The sequence below is a fragment of the Atheta coriaria genome, unplaced genomic scaffold, assembly GCF_025399875.1.
Source record: "Atheta coriaria isolate IRGN ID8LTWV9N9 unplaced genomic scaffold, Caltech_Dcor_3.1 hic_scaffold_16_pilon, whole genome shotgun sequence".
In the NCBI taxonomy this organism is placed as follows: Eukaryota; Metazoa; Arthropoda; class Insecta; order Coleoptera; family Staphylinidae; genus Dalotia; species Dalotia coriaria.
The window spans coordinates 317288-337861 of record NW_027045458.1 but is presented as its reverse complement, the minus strand read 5'-3'; the positions used below and the strand labels follow the sequence as shown (position 1 = coordinate 337861).

At 39.0% G+C, this 20574-nt stretch overlaps 2 protein-coding genes across 7 annotated transcripts; both read left to right on the top strand.

Annotated features, from left to right (window-relative positions):
- The first annotated feature begins 49 nt into the window (after positions 1 to 49).
- LOC135802293 (tyrosine-protein kinase Abl-like) lies at positions 50 to 11226 on the top strand. 6 transcript variants are annotated; one of them, XM_065315852.1, is made up of 9 exons: positions 50 to 570; positions 3489 to 3539; positions 5049 to 5321; positions 5381 to 6643; positions 6775 to 6909; positions 6971 to 7094; positions 7179 to 7249; positions 7515 to 7768; positions 7828 to 11226. In XM_065315852.1, exons 1-9 carry the CDS (start codon positions 441 to 443, stop codon positions 10009 to 10011), a joined length of 4485 nt encoding a protein of 1494 aa, XP_065171924.1. In that variant the 5' UTR covers positions 50 to 440; the 3' UTR covers positions 10012 to 11226. The 6 variants fall into 6 exon arrangements, with proteins under 6 accessions (XP_065171924.1, XP_065171921.1, XP_065171923.1 ...); XM_065315849.1 differs by having other exon boundaries at positions 7179 to 7270; XM_065315851.1 differs by having other exon boundaries at positions 51 to 570; positions 7161 to 7249.
- A 689-nt stretch (positions 11227 to 11915) lies between these two features.
- On the top strand, positions 11916 to 12552 carry Srp9 (signal recognition particle 9). Its single transcript, XM_065315872.1, has 2 exons — positions 11916 to 12210; positions 12274 to 12552. Exons 1-2 carry the CDS (start codon positions 12070 to 12072, stop codon positions 12367 to 12369), a joined length of 237 nt encoding a protein of 78 aa, XP_065171944.1. The 5' UTR covers positions 11916 to 12069; the 3' UTR covers positions 12370 to 12552.
- The last annotated feature ends 8022 nt before the right edge of the window (positions 12553 to 20574 follow it).

Here is a 20574-nt window from a genome sequence, read left to right as displayed (position 1 = left end):
TATTTATCGACACAACCGACACGACGTCGGCGCTGATCGCCGCATAGTCGTGAGTGAGTGTAAGAGAGACACACTGAAGTCGAGCGCAAAATGGCGTCGTGAGCAAGGCAGTTGCAGTGTGTGCAGTGGGGTCGTCGCCGTCGTCGTCGCGTCTCGCCGTTGCTGCTCACAGTAAAAACGCCGCGTACTGATCAATAGCGAGCGCCCGCAAATGTGCGCGATTTGCGTGCACCGCGCGCGCCCTTAAAGCATGTAACCCCGGCACCCGCTGGACTTCCGCGATCCGCCGTGCCCGAGAGTGTTGTTGTGCTGGTCCGCCAGCCAGAGGATACACTGATACACACAACCACACATACACACGCATACCCGGAGCCGGAGTGCGCTCGTCGCCGTTCTCGTTTCGGCCCTTCGGCGTCACCATCGGGTTATGAGCGCCGACCATGGGCGCGCAGAATACCAAGGAACGCACGATCACGTCGGGAACGCATTCAATCCGCGCGACGAAGAGTAGGCCCAAGCCGACCAAAGATGGACGTCAGATCGTGTCCAACATCTTCACCGAGCATAGCGGTATGTATGCACTTCATGAATCATTTGCTCGCATGCGGAAACTCATCGAGGGGTTTCTATTGTTGATTTGTGTGGTGCTGTTGTATGCGAAACAATTGACGATCGTCTTCGGCATTTTGCTTTGCACCGCTGCGATTTGCGAACAAACAATACAAATCGGCATCGATTACCAGCGTGATTGCATTGTCGATTCGCGTCGAATGTTAGTCGCAATTTTCTCCACTTTGATTCGTGCAATTCTTATAAACGAGCCGTTCCACGTATTCGCGTTGTGCATTTGTTGTGTGTGTTTACACCAGCAACAAACTTCAACTCTATAACGGGATATCAAATCAAGGTTCCGTCAATAGTACACGCACAACACAATGATACACAACCGACACTCGCAGATTTATCATATTGCATTAATATATAAATTGCGTACTTCGTATTGTTAACTTTCACACTCATCATGTTGATGGAAATGTTAAATATTTGCTTTAAATTGTCAAAAAATCGAAGTGTTTTCTTTCCGAACCTCGGCCGGCATGTTTGAACATGTTAACGACTTGTTTTTCATTCTTTGTCGGCACGCAGAACACGAATTGATGTGTAGGGCGTGCAAGATTTCAAGAAAATATTTTAAACCTTCGTTTCTCCAGCACACAATTGAAATTATACCCACTTCCGGTTAATTATTTGTTTCCTAGGACGCGTTTTATTCAATTCTTTATCTTGTGTTATCATATTAACACCCAGTTATTATTCAATCTCTTATAATGTTTGTGTTGCGGTAGATTTTACTAAAAATCACGCTACACAGTTGTTTGTTTATCGTTTCCATAGCAACCTTGTCTTCGTCTGAATGCTTAATGTATGTGTCAACCCGTTTTTTTGCATGATTTTCATGAAAAATCTGACTCATTCCTTCATTACAGAAACATAACTAGAAAACAAACGATGATATAATTAAGTGTAAAGGAAGTTTGCTTTGTAGCTAGTTGTTTTGAAACGGAAGGCAATCAATCACGTAATGAATCATGTTTATCAATGTTTATTATTTAAATATGTTACTATACATTCATTGTTCAAATAAAGTGCAGATAAACGCATTTGTTGCGCACTACCAAAACGCAAACTGACATAAATCGATTCTGAACGTATTCGAGAGTGATAGTAATCGTGATAAGATTAAAGTTACAAATACTCATTGAAATGAAATTTTGAGAATTCTCGTGCTCTTATCATCAAGATAAAAATAACGTGAGTGAATCTTTCGGTCACATTCTTTGGAATAATTCCTTGGAGTCTATTTTCAACCGAAATGCGTCTCCCATCCGAAAATAGCGAGTTTAAAACGCGGAAACGCATCGTGGTTTCATGTCACAGCCAATTTCACCGTTTGACAATTTTAACCGGCGACACCGAAAAAAAAGTGTAATGTGTTTGTCTTAGCAAAAACAATTTCCGCCGAAATAATGACCGGTAATTAGCAAGATAATTGGGAGTAAATACTCGGACAAAGCGGTTAACAATTATAATCGTCCAACGAAATATAACTAGTTACGTACGCACATAAGCTGTTAAATTATTCGGAGAGTGAGGAAGGGTGTGCTCTAAATCTAATTATCCAATTTGTATTTTTGTCGATCGTCGAGAGTTGAGTGCGCGTCGGAGATGTGGGCTGTAAATTAATTAAGGGTTGCTTCCTGCTCGTTCTCGTGGAAGTAATTTCTTCGTTGGGTGACTCATAATTGCATGAAACAAATACACACCAGCGTGTGGAATTTCGTCAACAAATCTTTGGCGTGTCAGTAAAAATTTCCCGTTATATATTATTTGTTGATGAATTTCGTCGAAATGCGAGTTTCTGGCATGTTTGTGGGGACGACGTGCTGCCCCCGGGCGTTTCATTGTGCATCGCGCGCGCGTGCTCTCCCCCAATTCGGTACCTCGCCAAGGCTGCCGAGGGGGTTCAACTTGCTTGTTGGTTATTGCTTTCGCTTTGTGGAAGGATCCTTGCGCGTCGTTGCGTTGCACTCGGCGTCTGGATGGATTTTATAGGACTTTATTGACTCGCGTCGCGGCGTCGTTGCAGCGGCATGAGAGTGGTGTTAGCTTTGAACTACCCCAATGTCGATCACCCCATTTATCGACAACTATGTGCTCCTTTGGCCTCGGTCAATACCATTTTATTTTAGATTTTAATGATTTATTCTTTATTAACTTTTTTAGTCATCAATAAAATCTGTACAAGGCTAGAATGCGTCAGGTGGCAGACGCATTTTATTCATTCAAGTGCGGGGTTCTTGACTTATGAATGTATCAAATATTACATTTCATATTTATATTGCATATTTTCATCGTTGTAAGTAATATTTCAAATATTTGACTACTCTTTGCATACATAGCCATTACCACAAAATTTGTTTACTTTCGCGAATAGTAGTAGCGCATAAGTGCTTGGCTTGTTTACCGATAGAAGACGACTTCCCCATTTGTGAGTCTGAATTTTTTTGCTTTTATTCGAATACATAAATTGAGTAGGCACATCTAGTCGCCGCGCTAGTCTGGTGTACCTACATAGTAAAAAAGATGGAAATGCGTTTCGTCTCGGCGTAATGAATGTGAAGTTGTGAAGGAACGGCCGAGTGATCGTGGTCGTGAGTTTGTTATGACCTTGGCAAGGTCTGTGGTATGCGCCAGCCCGTCGTGGGATGCCGCGCGTGCAGGAACCATGCAAGAAGCGATCATTTATTTTCCACTCGTTTCCTTTCGATTCGATTTTTAACAAATTTTACAACTCGAAATTGTGTACAATGTTACATTTTTGATCATATGTATTTACAATTTAACTATTCATAGCAAAATTTTTCATTCATTTCCACTAAAAACAAAAAAAAAATATTTGTTGAATTTTTGTTTCTTTTAAATTTTAGCGAACGAGCACCGTGCGAGCATACGAAGCGTTCGTTCACATCCGTTTACAGGTGCGTATCGTCGGCACCGCTATTAATACAAAAAAATAAATACCACCAGCACCGAAATTATCGATCAACATGTGCACAAATGCAATTAAATAACTAACTCAAGACCTGCTTTCCTATAAAAACGTAAATATTCATTATGCCCGCGCATAAATAATCGACGGATGTGAGTGCTAACGTTAAACAGATGGCGCTCCTGTTTGTGTCGCACATGGTCGATGGACTTCCGATCCGCGGTCAAACGGAACCGGCATTTGTTTTTTTTCTGTCAATGAACCGTAAATTACGTAAAAATGTAGATTTGTAAATTTTGGATTTGCTGCGCGGAAGCACGTGTGACGGTGTGTAAATAAGATTCATAATAATATCATACGTGTCTGTGTTTTTGTAAACAACAATGGGATGATTCAGAGGATTCCACGTATAGCGACGAGTGTTTTACGATTTGATTGGATATAGCCTCTTAAAATTATACCTTTATAAGGAATTTATTTCAACTTTTTTTTTAACTTGGTATGGTTTTTAATACATTCATGTATGTGTTAGTAAAGTTTGAGTTTCAAGTACGCGAAACCGAAATTGTGCAATTTGTTACAGCGCTCTTCTTCGAAAGCGAATAATGATGTTTTGTTGCTGTTTCTCATCCCATGTCGTCATCAAATAAAAAAAAATCGACTAATTTCATAATTCCTAGTTTATACTTAACATATAAATAATAATATGTACGTATTTGCATTTAGTCATGACTTTGTTACGAAATGTGTAATCACGAAAAAAGATTACTCATGTGGTGGGTGGGTGCGTTCATGAATAGTTAATCATTTTTGTTGATATCATTATCTAATAATTGGCGTAAGTAGATGAAATAATTGGAAATGTTATGTGAGTAGCAAGAAACAAAAAAAAATACAACAGAACATGATGATGTTGATCGTTTAGTTAGCGTCTTGCAAAACGTCTGCTTTGCGCAATCTATCTTTCCGTAAGTTGAGTGCAACTAAGTGCGTAATGCGCTATTGTATTTTCATTCTTCATTCATCCCACCGCCGGCGAGAATTTCACACATCGCGTGAGTAGCATAATAGCACCTCCGGCTTCTTAAGTTGGCTTGCATTTTAATTTGTAATAGCGTGGACGGGTCGCCGTATCCGATAACAAACGCGTCGACAACGAGTACGAATGCAACCTGAGTTTTTCGTAGTAGGTTTTTTTGTACGTTTGTGGGCTTCGGATTACATCCTAAGAATTATTGAGTGATAGCAACAATGCTTGGCGAACGTAATAGACACTTTGCCGAGTTTTTTTTTACCGTGACATCCTGTATGTTGGCAATTAAAGCTATTAGTACGGGGGGCGTAATGGAGAAGAATAGTTCCCATGCTTTGTAATTACAGTTGTGCTACTTGCAAAATCGAATTTCACTAATTACAGCTAATTAAATCATTTAATCTGCATTTTTTTGTGTTGTTTTCAATCAATTAATTAATTTTTGTTTTTATTTTGGTGTTACAGAGGCGCTGCTGCAGAGCAGACCGTTGCCGCATATACCGAGTGTACCGGAAACTGACCCACCCGGGACACTCAGCTCGGCGGCGGTTAATGCCACCGTTGGAACATTGAGTTCGCTGGGTTCCGGCACCGCCTCCACGCCGCTGTCTCTTGAAACTGCCAACCGATGGACGTCCAAAGAAAATCTGCTCGCGCAGGAAGAGGACGATCCGCAACTGTTTGTCGCCCTTTACGACTTCCAAGCGGGTGGAGAGAATCAACTAAGTCTTAAGAAAGGTAATATATTTTGATAATACGTCAATTACGATAATTGTATATAAAATGATATTGTCTAGGTGAACAAGTGAGAATATTAAGTTATAACAAGAGCGGCGAATGGTGCGAAGCGCACTCGACGTCCAATCAAGTCGGCTGGGTGCCATCGAACTATGTGACGCCGGTTAATTCGCTGGAGAAACACTCGTGGTATCATGGTCCAATCGCACGTAACGCCGCCGAATATCTCCTGTCTTCGGGCATCAATGGTAGTTTTCTTGTGCGGGAGTCAGAAAGTTCTCCGGGACAGAGAAGTATATCGCTGCGTTATGAAGGTCGAGTATACCACTATCGCATCAACGAAGATGCCGAGAAAAAGGTATTTGTTACGGCCGAGAGCAAGTTTAACACTCTGGCCGAGCTAGTGCACCATCATTCCATGCAATCGGATGGTCTAATCACGCAACTACTCTACCCCGCACCCAAACATAATAAACCCACTGTGTTCCCACTGAGTCCCGAACCTGACGAGTGGGAAATTAACCGGACTGATATTGTAATGCGACATAAATTAGGCGGTGGGCAATATGGCGATGTATACGAAGCGGTGTGGAAGCGGTATAATATGACGGTTGCTGTAAAAACTCTCAAAGAGGACACGATGGCCCTCAAAGATTTTCTGGAGGAGGCTGCGATAATGAAAGAGATGAAACATCCTAATCTAGTGCAACTAATGGGCGTATGCACGAGAGAACCGCCGTTTTATATTATCACCGAGTTTATGAGCAAGGGCAATCTACTGGATTACTTGCGCAATGGTAACAAGGAGCAGATCAACGCGGTGGTCTTGATGTACATGGCCACGCAGATTGCCAGCGGCATGAGTTATCTAGAGGAGCGCATGTTTATTCATCGCGATCTTGCGGCGAGAAATTGTCTCGTTGGAGAGAATCATTTGGTTAAGGTGGCTGACTTTGGTTTGGCGAGACTGATGCGTGATGATACATACACAGCGCATGCGGGTGCCAAATTTCCGATTAAGTGGACCGCCCCGGAAGGTCTGGCTTACAATAAATTCAGCACCAAATCGGATGTGTGGGCGTTTGGCATTCTTCTTTGGGAGATTGCGACGTATGGGATGTCGCCGTATCCAGGCGTGGACTTGACTGATGTGTACCACATGTTGGAGAAGGGGTACCGAATGGAATGCCCGCAAGGGTGTCCGCCGAAGATTTATGATCTGATGAAGCAGTGCTGGCAGTGGCAAGCGCACGATCGGCCCACGTTCCGAGAGATACACCATGCTCTGGAGAATATGTTCCAGGAATCTAGCATTACTGAAGGTTAGTTTAGTGTCTATTTCTTCTTCTTCTTCAAATCTTGAGTTCAGTTGGTTGTTGGTAGTTAGCGGGTTGGGTTTGGCGTTTTTTAGCGATTTTGTTTAACTCTACTCGTTTTTTGTAACGTTCCGCAGAGGTTGAAAAGCAGTTGCAGGGCATGGAACCGCCGCCGGTTCCGCTGGGCACGCCGCACATGTCTTTTAAGAAGACGCACTCCGGCAGCACCGGCAACATTCACGGTCTAGTCTCTTTATCTGAACAGTCAACAGGTAGGAGTTGTATTTTATTTGTATTAGGTTAGTATTTAAGCTGTTTGTTTGGTTCTTAAAGATAATCTCACAACGTCGGCGAAATTAAGTACATTCACGGGTGGCTCATCGAAGAGCAATGTTCAGTTGCGGCGGACAACAAACAGGCGAGGAAAGCAGGCACCTGCGCCTCCCAAGCGCACCAGGTATTTACACAGCCACCAGCAGGAAAATGTGTTTCATACCAGATAATTATGATGTTCGTGTTTCAGCTTGTTGTCTTCTTGCAGTTCATTCCGCGACAGCACCATAGATGATCCCTACCAGGGCGACGGTGACACCGAGGCTGCCGACTTAAATGGTATTAATAACAAATTTAAAGGTAGATTTCTTCTGTGTATTACGGTGTTAGGTGGATGCAATCCTTGCAACCGTGGATGAAACCACATCAAGCTTTTATAATCCTGCTAAAAATGCATTTGTAAGAGTTACTAACGGTTTGTACATATCGGTAATCATTCATTGTTAACAATCATACATTTTAATTTCATATTGTTCGCTTTTGCATGTTTTAATTATGCGTTATTGTTAGAGTCGAGAATTATTCTTTGTGATGCACACTTTAGGGATGACTAGAGATCTGCAAAACCTTGCTGCAAGTGCAAAGGGAGGCGACAGCGAGAGCGAGCTACAGGACCAGACACCTGATACGGACGATTCCGGCGCACATTCCTATCCGGAGGTATCCGGTTCCGCGTTCGTCGTCCCTGGCAGCGGCTCGTTCAAGCGCGCGCCGATAATGGGAAATCGCGGTTTAGAACAGCGTGGGCGCAAGACAAAGACCTATCCAGACAAAGAACAGAAACAAGCGCAACCGCAGGTATGTTTAGTTTATCGCATATTATTTTATCTAAATGCATATGCTCTGTGCACTTGTAGGTTCAGGTCGCTGCCCTGGAAGTGCAAAATGTGCGCAAAGCTATTAGTCGCTACGGTACGCTACCGAAAGGAGCGCGAATCGGCGCCTACCTTGAATCTCTCCGCCAGAGCGGCATTTCTAGCCAGGAGCAAGCAGCTCAATCCACAACCACCACCAGTGTTTCTACTGCCAGCGCCGCGTCGTCTGCGCCAGTTAAGGATGCGAAGGAGACGTCACAACGTTCGCTTTCCCCACGTACGAATATCCGTACTCAACCCCAGATGATACGCAGTAACTCATCCAGCGGCGTGACCACCTTCCATGCTCAACAACCTCCTAGTTCGCCCACCGCTTCCAAATTTAATCGTAACCGTAACATGCAACGCAACAATACCGACCTAGGTGGCTGCAGTCTGCGCACATTTAAAGCAGCGCAGGGCAACAGTTTTCGCGGTGGTAGTCCGTCGCGTTCTGCCCAGCCTAGTTTAGCTGATTTAGAATTTCCGCCACCACCGACCGACTTGCCGCCACCGCCTGAGGAGTTTGATGGACCAGTTGAACCCATCGATTCTATGGGTTTCAACTGTATGACGTCGTCGGTGGAGATTCGCAAACGTGTTCCCATTTCACCGCTGACGTCACGCAAGCAAGAGACTGAAGATAACGACGTCAGCAATCTGCAGCCGTCTGTAGAAGAAGCGTCTTCTCGATTCGGCGTCAGTCTACGAAAGCGGGAGCCTTCTTCCGATAGCTGCAGCAGTGCCAACAAGGAAGATAAGGACCGCAGTCCGCATAGAACGAGCTTAAGTCTGACTAGCCCGAGTTTAGAGGGCAAGAGCCCAATGAGTATCGACTCGGACGTACCAACAGTGGGCTCCCCTATAGATCTGCCACCTCCAATCTTCCCTGGCGATGGTGATGTTGACGAAACGGACGATTGTGGTCCGATCGCTGGCGGAGCAGGTGATGAAGGCAAGAAATTGCTGAACTCACGACTGCTCAAAGAGATGGAGCTCAAGCTGGTGGCGGAAATGAAGGAGCGCGCCGACCAGAAGCAGAAGAATGTGAAAGAATCGCCCGACTCTCTATTGGCTGTGAGTAGCATTAGTAATGATCCCGTATCTCAATTAGTTTCCGAACTGTCCGAACAGTTGAACTTGCCAAAGGCGACGCCTACGCCGCCTGTCACAACGAAGCCCGAAACAAACGGCGCATTTCTACAGAACCTAAAGAAGGTTGAGCCGCCAAAGAAAAACACGCAGAAAGATAAAAACGACTCGGTCGACAGCGGCATTATGATCGATTTTAAGTCACGCTTGCGGAAAGTCGATAACGGAAACGAGAAACACGAGAAAAAGTCTGATGACGATGATAAGAGCGAACAAAATAAGAACAATCTTGACGCCGACGAGAACAACAAGCGCGAGAGCATTGCAAGCTCAGATGGGGGCAATGCAAAGTTGGAGGAAGGGGATGACAAACGTAAGAGTACCGGAAGCATCAGTTCGCTGAAAAAGCTATGGGAAACGAAGGAATCGATTGAAGTGTCCAATAATACTCAGTTATCACCCAAACTTGGCGTGAAGAATATGAAAAACGATGAGCTTATCACCGAAATTGCGGCGACAGAGCCGGAAGAGACGTCGAAAAACACCAAGAACGAAAAGCGTGTCTGGCCGCCATCGTCCGTGATCGATGACAAGCCGCTCATTCCCACCAAGCCACCGGTAAAGCTAAAACCTATTATGCGACCAGCGAGTTCAGCGATTTACGCCACTCCAATCGCATCGGCGAACAATAAACCGCCTATTTCCGCTAAGCCCATTAACTTGGAGAGCAAAACTCCAGAAGAAGACGCCAAGATCACAAACGACGGCAAGACTGAGAACAAAAATAATATCTTGCAGATCTCGCGCGCGCTGGAGTCGACCCTCAACAGTATTAAGAACAATCCGACCGTCACGTCGACCACTTGGCTACAGCTATCCGACAAAATTGGCCTGCTTCATACTTCGTGCATGGACTATGCCGACAATGTGGTGCCCGCACACACCAAGTTCCAATTTCGCGAGCTGCTCACCAAACTGGAAACGCAGGCCCGCCAGATGCGCACGGCTGGTTCGCGTAACTCATCGGAGAACTCGCGCTGCGTGAACGACGTCATCAATACGATCAAAGATGTCGAGAATGTCGTCGTGCGATAGGGAACATCAATTATTACGACTGCGTAGGACCACTAAGTAGGACTTAAGTTAAGGGAAACACGTTTCCGGTTTTGTTTCGGAGATGAAAAGTATTCGTTTGCATTTACGCCAGAGAAAGATGAAAGGTACAAGTGTCCCTCTTTGTACCAACGATTAAGTTTTCAGTAAATGGCTTGTCAGTCGTGTATTAATGTCGTATCAAAGCCGCCAAAAACCAATACGAGTAGTTTAAAGCAATTGTATTCGTCTTTTTTATTAGGGATATTTTAGATTGTCTGTAAATTCATTTTCACTCAACTGTGATACAAATATGTTAATTTTACAAGTTTTACACCCACATGCTCAATGGAAATGTTTATTATTTAACGTTTCAACTAACTTGTTTTTTATTCTGGTCTTTGCGGCGACATTTTTGTCTATTCTACGACGATTATATATCGTGCGAACCCTTTTGGAGAATTATATCGTTGTGCGCGCGCGACAAAAAGAAATAGTTGCAGAACATCTATTTTATTTTTTATTTATAATGACAATTATGCTAGTCTTCATTTGTAAATTATATGTTTAGAGTGTGTGAAAATGCTGACAAAAAGTGGATGTGAAGTATAGTTTCTACATATATTTTTAAAAATTAGGCAATGAAACAAAAACGAAATTTCCCTGATCGTTCGTTCGATCAGCGTGTGACTTGACAGGATACGAATGTTGTTGGCGCACGAAGATGAATGACTTTTTACAACTTATATGATACTATTTTGTATAATCCAAAGATGAATTTAACTTTAGTTGTAGCGAATGCGCAATCCGCGGAGATTTTTGCATGGCCTGCAAGTCGTGTGCGATTTAATAAGTTATTATTATTATTTTTTGATATAGATATATGGATTAATTAATTAATCTTGGAATTTAATTATTTTGTAAATACCTATATATACTTTTATATCGTAAGTAATCAATTAATTGTTAGACTGATATAATTTTGCACTTGTATTCATAAACATATTCATCAAAAGTGTGTGACCTCGCTACAAAGTAAGCGTTTTTCAACGAAATTTTTCAAATCTGTATGCTCAGCGAACAATACCGAACACTTTCTTCCGCCCTAACGGTAGAAAGAAACTCATATGAATATAAATATCACACTATAGTTTAATCGATCACGTCATTGACTCAACCAGTTGAATAATACTATGAATTAAATTGCATTTTCATGCAGCGATTGTTGTTTATAATCTACGATTTACAACAATTACAACGATATACTCATCCTACTTGTGCAAAAGAGGCACTCACAACTACACGCTAATACAAAACATGAACGGTGAAAATACTGCTGATCTGTGTCGAATATATTATATCATTAGCCATTTTAGCATGAATATAATAGTACTTTCACATTTATGCGAAATCACACCGATGTTTGTACTTTGTTCTCTTTAAAGTTAGTTTTGTGCCATTTGGAATTCGATCAGTCTTCGGACGGAACACATGCACTTATAGAGGAAATGTGTACAAAATAAAAATATTCTAAACGAAAACAACAAATGATACACGGTTTTATAGTTCTTGGCGTAATATTGTAAGTGTAATCGTTCGACAGCAGACAAGGGCAACAACATTAACGCAATTTTTGATATTCCTTCTTTTATGTATATACAAAATATATTTATGCTGGAATCATGTACAGGCTTTATTGATAGGGGATAACAGACTGTATCTACTTAAATAGATTTGCTAAACTTTCGTTTCTGCCTTTAGTCAAATTCCATGTTGTCAGTTATTTGTTTCTTGAATAAGTTCATTCAAATTTTCGAATTCAAAAGGGAAAATAAACGCATTGCTGCCATCACTAGCAAAGGAAAATGAAAACGTTTTGTATCTAGCGAGATTTTAGTAATTTCTACCGAGTTGTGAACCTTCGTTCACAGTTGGCAACTCGTGTGTCAAACGTGGCGTGTAGGTTAAGTTTATGTTCACAAGAAAGTTTCCTTGTGGTATTCGATTTGTTTGGCTCAATCTCAGTTTACCTAATTAATTAGTTGACAATATAATTTAAAAATGACTTACATAAAAACGTGGGAGGACTTTGAAAAGGCAGGAGAACGTTTATACCTTCAGGAACCGACTAAAGTGCGATATACAATGAAGTACACTCATTCAAAGAACCAGCTTATACTGAAGATGACTGATGATGTTGTAGTAAGTTTGGTATTGATTATTATGGCGGTTATTGAAATTAATACAGTGTTAATCTTGTTTTAGTGTTTACAATTTAAAACAGAGATTGCTCAGGATGTTAGGAAAATTGACAAATTCATTAATAATTTGATGCGACATATGGCTTCCAAGGAACACTAGTTATATTTATATGATATTATATTAATACTCCAATAAATTATATTGGAAGTTTTGTATGTACTGCCATATGAAGAAGAGGCATGGCACTATGTGGTGAATTGTGTGCATAATATTATTTGTATGGATGATATTTTGGTTACAAATTTTTCATTGTATTTAAATAATAAATTTAAGTTTCCCCAGGATTTGTAGTTCTTACTAGAAATGTAGATATGCCAGGACTGGAAGTACAAGGAGAATCTAAGACAAATATTCTTGATGTAAGTAGGGGGCTATAATACAGATGCATATATGTTATTCTTTTTTAAATTTCTTTGAATTTACTTTCTTTATATACTGATGTATATGAAGAATAAAGAATATCTATATAATTATAGACAAAATTTTATTTAAAAATGTTTTTTTGGGATAATGATAACCCAATGTTGGGAACATGTTTTAATCTGTAGATAGATTGTTTTGCCAATGTCCTTTGTGTTGTGTTTAAATGTGACTTGTGTTGCCGGGTGGGAAATTGTTATAGCTAGTAGATAGGTATGTCTTATAGAAGTAGTATAGTAATATTCTATAGTATATAGTAATAGTATAGCAATAGTATACTAGTAGTATATGTGTAATAGTCTGCATATTTGATAAAATGTGTTTTGAATTTAAACCTGCCGTTATTAGATAGTCGGTTAGATGGCACTACGATGCACGTTTTCGCGATAAATATTGCTTGTCGTTAGTAGTGAGTGCACACCGTGTCCGTGTGCGATCACGCGATTTTGCACAAGAGATAAGTTTGTTTACCTGCAGACATCGAATCTTTATTTCTTGGAATAAAATCACATTTTGCTGTTTATATTGGCATCGTAAATTTAAGCAAGTATTCCTTAAGAAATGAAGAATCTTATAAAAATCATCATCAGCTAAACATTTTTATCATCTGCATATTACTTATGCAGATATCACTTAAATATTTGATGTAAAATCTGGCACTCTGTCAGCATAAGAAATCATAGCTAGTAGATAGGTAGTATGTCTTATAGAAGTAGTATAGCAATAGTATCGCAGTAGTATAGCAATAATATACTAGTAGTATAGAAGTAGTAGTCTGGTGATATATATAGGACTTTGGTTTTTAATAAATAAATTTTACAGGTAATTTTAAAAGTAAAACTCTCGTAAAACTATTGTTTCTCAAAAACAAGTGACGTCAACACGATAGCAACGTGTGAAATGTGATAATTTCTTTACTCGCTCACTTTTATTTACGTAGTTGCTGTTGCAGTTCGGACAAAGCACCGAACGCGGTGCTATTTATTATCTTATATAATAAGGATTTGAAAACCATGCCACATGTAAACGTTTAAATCTTTTCACTTAACTTTTAACATTCTAGATTTAAAGCGGATGATTTATGTGAAACTAATTAATAAAATTAATAAATGACTTTTAAGATAACAAAACATATTGCAGAAGTAGTTAAAAAAGATAATTACGACAAGTTTTGAGTTATTTATTTAATGTTTACGATTGATATTATTGAATTTGGCTTGTATACACATACTTTCAAGACTTGTTTTCGTTTTTTGTAGGGTGTGTTATCAGTGATTGGATTTGCGTGTGTTGCTGCGCACAATGTTACCTGAGTCAAACGATACTCTGCACGCTGCTGACATCAACGGCGACATTTGGCAAATAGTTTTATTCTAGCCGTCGGACGGTGTGGTCGGCTTTACCTGTGTTCTTAATTAAATAATTCGGTGATTCGCGCTGTATTCGATCAATACTTAATGATATTTGAGTGAATTGACCATTGAATCAATTCGAAGATGGAATTATTTATTATAAAATGTGAATTTAATGTTTTGTGTACTGTTTCCGCCGGTGAATGTGCTAACTCCAATATGGAATCTACATATATTCAACTAGATATTGAGCTACACATATTGCGGTACAAGTGGCATGCCAAGTAAGTTTTCATATTGTCCGGAACATGTGGGTTGTCATGTATTATCTTACTGCGACGAATTGAACATAATTTTCCGCGATATTGTAAACTAAATGCGATAGGAAAGAATGAATTGCAAATTCTTAATCTACGAAATTCTTTATTAGATACCATACAAAAATCGGGAAAATAAGACTCGTGTTTCTCAATATTTCAGTTATTTTCTCATTAACCCAAAGCGGTAGAACGAAACAGATTGAAAATTCGAAATATTCGGAATCTGCTTCAGTATTTGCTTTTCGAGATCCGCTGTCAAATACTTTGGTAAGATAGTTATAATTAAGTAATGCTTGGGTTAAATTTCTCGTACATTATTAAAAAATTCGTTGATTTTTTGGAAGTTTAGGAAGATCTCTTCCTGCAATTTTAGATTGTCTTCTAGAATCTAGTTGTTATTCTTTGTATTCCTGCTTATAACATTTTTATTTATTTTATTATTCATGACATCCTGCCTTTATTAGTAATAGTGATTAGCATTGTTTTGAGTTGCGCGCAGCCAACATGCAAAATGAAACAACCTATCTCCAGGGTCGCGTTCAGCAAGCATATTGCAAACTGATAGTGACCGCGTGTTGTCGCCGTGGACTGGGCACGTTGCAGTTTTATTTCGAACGCCGGATAAATCGCGCGTGTTCATCACAACTAGTTCTGTTTCGTCCGATTATAATTAGGTATAGGTATCGGTTTATATTCCACAAACAATTAACGGCATATATAGGAATCGGGCGTGATCCGGAGTTTTGCTACTCGTAGTACGATTGCACGCGTTAAATGTGCATCAATCGCAGATTCATCGTTAGTTCATTTGTGCTCGCGTGTGGTTCCGTCGGCCGTCTCTGATTATTTTTCACCTGTGGAATTATACAGAACTCAATTTTGGAATAGAATTTGTTGGTTCTCAATTAGCAAATATAGGAGCTTCCATGTAAGTAAAATTTCTTTGTTTTCATTACGCGTAACACTAACTTACGTTGCGTAACATTAAAACCGTAGGCATTATTATTAGCTAAATCTATTTGCATTTTCATCAACAATTAACGTGTCGCGGAGTGTAAATTTATATGGCTCGTCGACCGTCGGCTATCCTCCGAAGCGGGGATTCAAGTAAAAAATAATATTACATTTTATTATAAATTGTTTTGTATAACATCCTCTTACCATTTCTGTATCCTGGTATTACACGTGAAAAATAGATTGTCTCTCTAGTTTTGGTCCTTGTCTTTCTTGAACTTTGGATTTTCTTTCCTCTAACAATCTGTGTGCATTCCTTTTCATTGCGTGAACATAAGCTAAAGCTTGTAGGTTTGGTTGTTTCTTAATTACAGAGTTACCAAATATCTGTTTGAGGCACTCACAATATCTTAATTTGCTTTGACATCCATACATAAATGAGCTGTATTTGTTGTTTTGGAGTGTCTCTCGTTTCGATCTATGAATTTTTCTTTTTACAACACCCTGTATATCAATTTTCCTTTATGTCACGTGAAAAATAGCCATACTTGTAGTGTTTAAAGTTTGCCATTGACGTATATTCTAAAGTGAGAAGTTATTTTCTTTTTGTGACACCCTGTATATCAGTTTCCCGGAGAAGCCTCGAGTGAAAAACGAGCAATATTTGTAGTGTTTAGTGATGAGTTTTCTGTTGTCATATTAATTTTTTTATTTGTAACACCCAGTATATTTGTTCCCATTTTCAATCACCTAGAAATGGACTATTTGCGCTAATTTCTTTATCGGCGGGAACTGTACAGTACTTGCTTATATGTGCGCGCGGCTATGCAGCTCACGTAAGTCTAATCTCCAATACGGCGGCATGTATTCTGTTGACTTGTAAAATCTAAACTTGTATTCTATTAATAAAAGAAATAGTAAGATATATTGACACCTTTGATTTGTGTGTTCGCCTACTATCATTTCAGGAACTGGTCTCTAAAGAGTTCCCTCTCTCAGGGATGATCCCTCTATAAAAATTGATAAGGTAACCTGTATGATTTGTGTACTCCTTCTTTCATTTCAGCTACAGGTCAGGAACTTGTAGGAAATATTTTTTAAAAGTGTCACCTCTTGAGGCGACTTAAGCGAAATATTTGAACAAGACCTTATAAGGATTGTCCTTATAAGGGAGTTCCCTCTCTCTAAGGGATGAACCCCACCATAAAAATTGTTGATAATGCCTACCACCACCGGTAATTTCGGGGATGAAGCGCAGAACATCGTAGCTGGCCAGGATGGGCCAGGGCAATGGACGCGGCATCGGGAAACGGTAAAACTACAATTCCTAGCGCAACGAGTACAAGTGTGTATACACGCAAATATCAATATAACTCGTGATACGGAATTTTCTCGCAATAAGTTTTGATACAGAGAGATACAGAATTAAATTCCGCATATAAGAAAATTATTCCGAACGTACAGTAAAACCGCGTTCGCGTGTTATTATAATAAAAAAAAACTACTATTCCTAGGTCAGTGCCGGTTTTAGCACTACCAGCGCCCTGGGCGAGATTTCTACGGCACTCCGTAACTGCAATTCAAATCCATACGAAAAAACCGGCCAAGTGCGAGTGGGCTCTATCAGATAAAAATATAAAATAATTATATTTCCTACAGTAAAAGGTCGAAAAACGCGACTAAAAGTGCTAAAAGTGACATTTTGCAATTTTTGCCCATTTTATTCAATCGCGAATATCTCGTAAACTAAAAGAGATAAATAAGATCTGATCGCAGCGTCTTAATCTACGGACCAATCTCTATCAGATAGGATAGTTAAAAGGAAATCTGAGAGATGAAATTTTAAGTCTTAAGAAAAATTGCCAAGGGGGTGCTTGATACTTTTTTTCGACGATTTTCAAAAATTCATATCTCTTAAACTAAAAGAGATAGCTACCAACGAATTGTTGATTATGAAAGATTGGAAAATTCTCTATCAGATAAAAATATAAAATAATTATATTTCCTACAGTAAAAGGTCGAAAACGCGACTAAAAGTGCTAAAAGTGACATTTTGCAATTTTGCCCATTTTATTCAATCGCGAATATCTCGTAAACTAAAAGAGATAAATAAGATCTGATCGCAGCGTCTTAATCTACGGACCAATCTCTATCAGATAGGATAGTTAAAACGGAAATCTGAGAGATGAAATTTTAATTCTTAAGAAAAAATTGCCAAGGGGGTGCTTGATACTTTTTTCGACGATTTTCAAAATTAATATCTCTTAAACTAAAAGAGATAGCTACCAACGAATTGTTGATTATGAAAGATTGGAAAATTCTCTATCAGATAAAAATATAAAATAATTATATTTCCTACAGTAAAAGGTCGAAAAACGCGACTAAAAGTGCTAAAAAGTGACATTTTGCAATTTTTGCCCATTTTATTCAATCGCGAATATCTCGTAAACTAAAAGAGATAATTAAGATCTGATCGCAGCGTCTTAATCTACGGACCATTCTCTATCAGATAGGATTGTTAAAACGGAAATCTGAGAGATGAAATTTTAATTCTTAAGACAAAAATTGCCAAGGGGGGGTGCTTGATACTTTTTTTCGACGATTTTCAAAAATTAATATCTCTTAAACTAAAAGAGATAGCTACCAACGAATTGTTGATTATGAAAGATTGGAAAATTCTCTATCAGATAAAAATATAAAATAATTATATTTCCTACAGTACAAGGTCGAAAAACGCGACTAAAAGTGCTAAAAAGTGACATTTTGCAATTTTTGCCCATTTTATTCAATCGCGAATATCTCGTAAACTAAAAGAGATAATTAAGATCTGATCGCAGCGTCTTAATCTACGGACCATTCTCTATCAGATAGGATAGTTAAAACGGAAATCTGAGAGATGAAATTTTAATTCTTAAGAAAAAATTGCCAAGGGGGGGTGCTTGATACTTTTTTTCGACGATTTTCAAAAATTCATATCTCTTAAACTAAAAGAGATAGCTACCAACGAATTGTTGATTATGAAAGATTGGAAAATTCTCTATCAGATAAAAATATAAAATAATTATATTTCCTACAGTAAAAGGTCGAAAAACGCGACTAAAAGTGCTAAAAAGTGACATTTTGCAATTTTTGCCCATTTTATTCAATCGCGAATATCTCGTAAACTAAAAGAGATAAATAAGATCTGATCGCAGCGTCTTAATCTACGGACCAATCTCTATCAGATAGGATAGTTAAAACGGAAATCTGAGAGATGAAATTTTAAATCTTAAGAAAAAATTGCCAAGGGGGGGTGCTTGATACTTTTTTTCGACGATTTTCAAAAATTAATATCTCTTAAACTAAAAGAGATAGCTACCAACGAATTGTTGATTATGAAAGATTGGAAAATTGTCTATCAGATAAAAATATAAAATAATTATATTTCCAACAGTACAAGGTCGAAAAACGCGATTAAAAGTGCTAAAAAGTGACATTTTGCAATTTTTGCCCATTTTATTCAATCGCGAATATCTCGTAAACTAAAAGAGATAATTAAGATCGCATCGCAGCGTCTTAATCTATGGACTATTCTCTATAAGATAGGCTAGTTAAAACGGAAATCTAAGAGATGAAATTTTAATTCATAAGAAAAATTTTGGCAAGGGAAGGTGCTTGATAATTTTTTTGACAATTTTCAAAAGCGAATATCTTTCAAACTAAAAGAGATAGCAACCAGAAAATTGTTTATAACAGATGAAGATTCTCTATCAGATGGAAATTTAAAATAATTTAAATAATTTAAATCTTGAGGTAAAACCTCCATCGTGGAATTTTCGATAGGAGTCGTGAGAAATTCGTTTGAAGCTACCCGATACCTGCACGAAATTGGCCACAATCGACGTACTCGTATAGTGCATGCCGTAGCCGAGCAAGCGACGACCCAACAGTTTATGATAAGAAAGTAAGAAGTGCGCAAAGCCGGCGCGTCGATGGCACGCGACGACTGCCCGCCACCTTGTGCGTGAATGGCAATAGGCACAATATCTGCGATTTAAACTAAACTAAAACAAGAGCAGAGCGAGACGTGAAAGGTTGGCAACGACAACACACGGTAATCTTGGACGTTGCTATTCGCACAGCGATAAGAAAGTGTAAATCGTGTTCAAAACAAACACAATTCTCATGTCGAATGTTCACGTTCGCAGATAAATTTAAATATAAACAAAACAATTCACATAATTCAAAATTCTTATGCTGAAGATTACCCAATTTCACATCCAATATTTCAGTGATATATTAATTTACGTTGAGACGTTGAGAATTGTATTTTATTGAATCTTACTTAAATAAAATTTCAACCACATTGCTGAAAAACAATAACACAAAATAACATGACAACTAAACTGAAATCTATGTACCTACACGGCAAACAGTTTTTATAAATAATGGGATTATTTTACTTACCAGTTATAGAAGACGGTGAATCGACGGCAAGTTGGTAGATACTGAAATAAATTAGAAACAATGCATTAATTACATTATTTTTAACAATATTGAAATGAATTTGAGTTCCGTCGGAACGTAAACTTTGAATGAAAATTCTTGTTATTTGCATAATAATGATAAGAATGACATTACCAGATATTAGTGCATTAGTTCATGCACCTCTGTTGATGGCAAAAATGTTTTTCACAAATCAATTAATTCTTGGCGTTCACAAAATATCCCCGGCCGTCGCCCGACGGCGACAACCTCACACAAACAAACTCGCGATAAACTAAACATGCCAAATTTAGAATTACGAAAATTACCACGCGATAAACAACTAGTAGAAGACCAAACACGCCTATTAACACTAATTTTCACCGGAGATCAACATATAACTCGATTTACCGAACTTGCAACAACGAATAACACAAACTGAAAGTATGGAATGTGTGCTCATCGTTATCGCACCGATGCAACAAAACAAAATTCACTCGCTGGAATATTTTTACGCAAACATACATTGTCGCGCCATCTGCAGACTTTTTGTAGTACCACAAAAAGTATAGAGTATTTTCAAGTGTAGCGTGCATATGTGGCAGTGAGTGGCCAGGCATTTAAATAGGAGGCCTTCGTGCCATACCCAAAGCAGGTTTGCCATATATAAATGCATAGTTAATATCCGCTATTTTGAGCGGTTGCAGGTGTAAAATTTAAGTCAAAAGTGTATCCTAGCGAATGCGCAGCCATCTGAGCTGCTATTATTACAGAAAACTTCACGTGCCTGCATA

Excerpts from the sequence above, each read along its gene's own strand:
- LOC135802293 (XM_065315848.1), top strand. The coding sequence starts at position 441 with ATGGGCGCGCAGAATACCAAGGAACGCACGATCACGTCGGGAACGCAT. Across the intron at positions 5,322-5,380 it reads TCAACTAAGTCTTAAGAAAG|GTGAACAAGTGAGAATATTA; the intron begins GTAATATATTTT and ends GATATTGTCTAG. Across the intron at positions 6,644-6,774 it reads GGAATCTAGCATTACTGAAG|AGGTTGAAAAGCAGTTGCAG; the intron begins GTTAGTTTAGTG and ends AACGTTCCGCAG.
- Srp9 (XM_065315872.1), top strand. The coding sequence starts at position 12,070 with ATGACTTACATAAAAACGTGGGAGGACTTTGAAAAGGCAGGAGAACGT. Across the intron at positions 12,211-12,273 it reads AGATGACTGATGATGTTGTA|TGTTTACAATTTAAAACAGA; the intron begins GTAAGTTTGGTA and ends ATCTTGTTTTAG.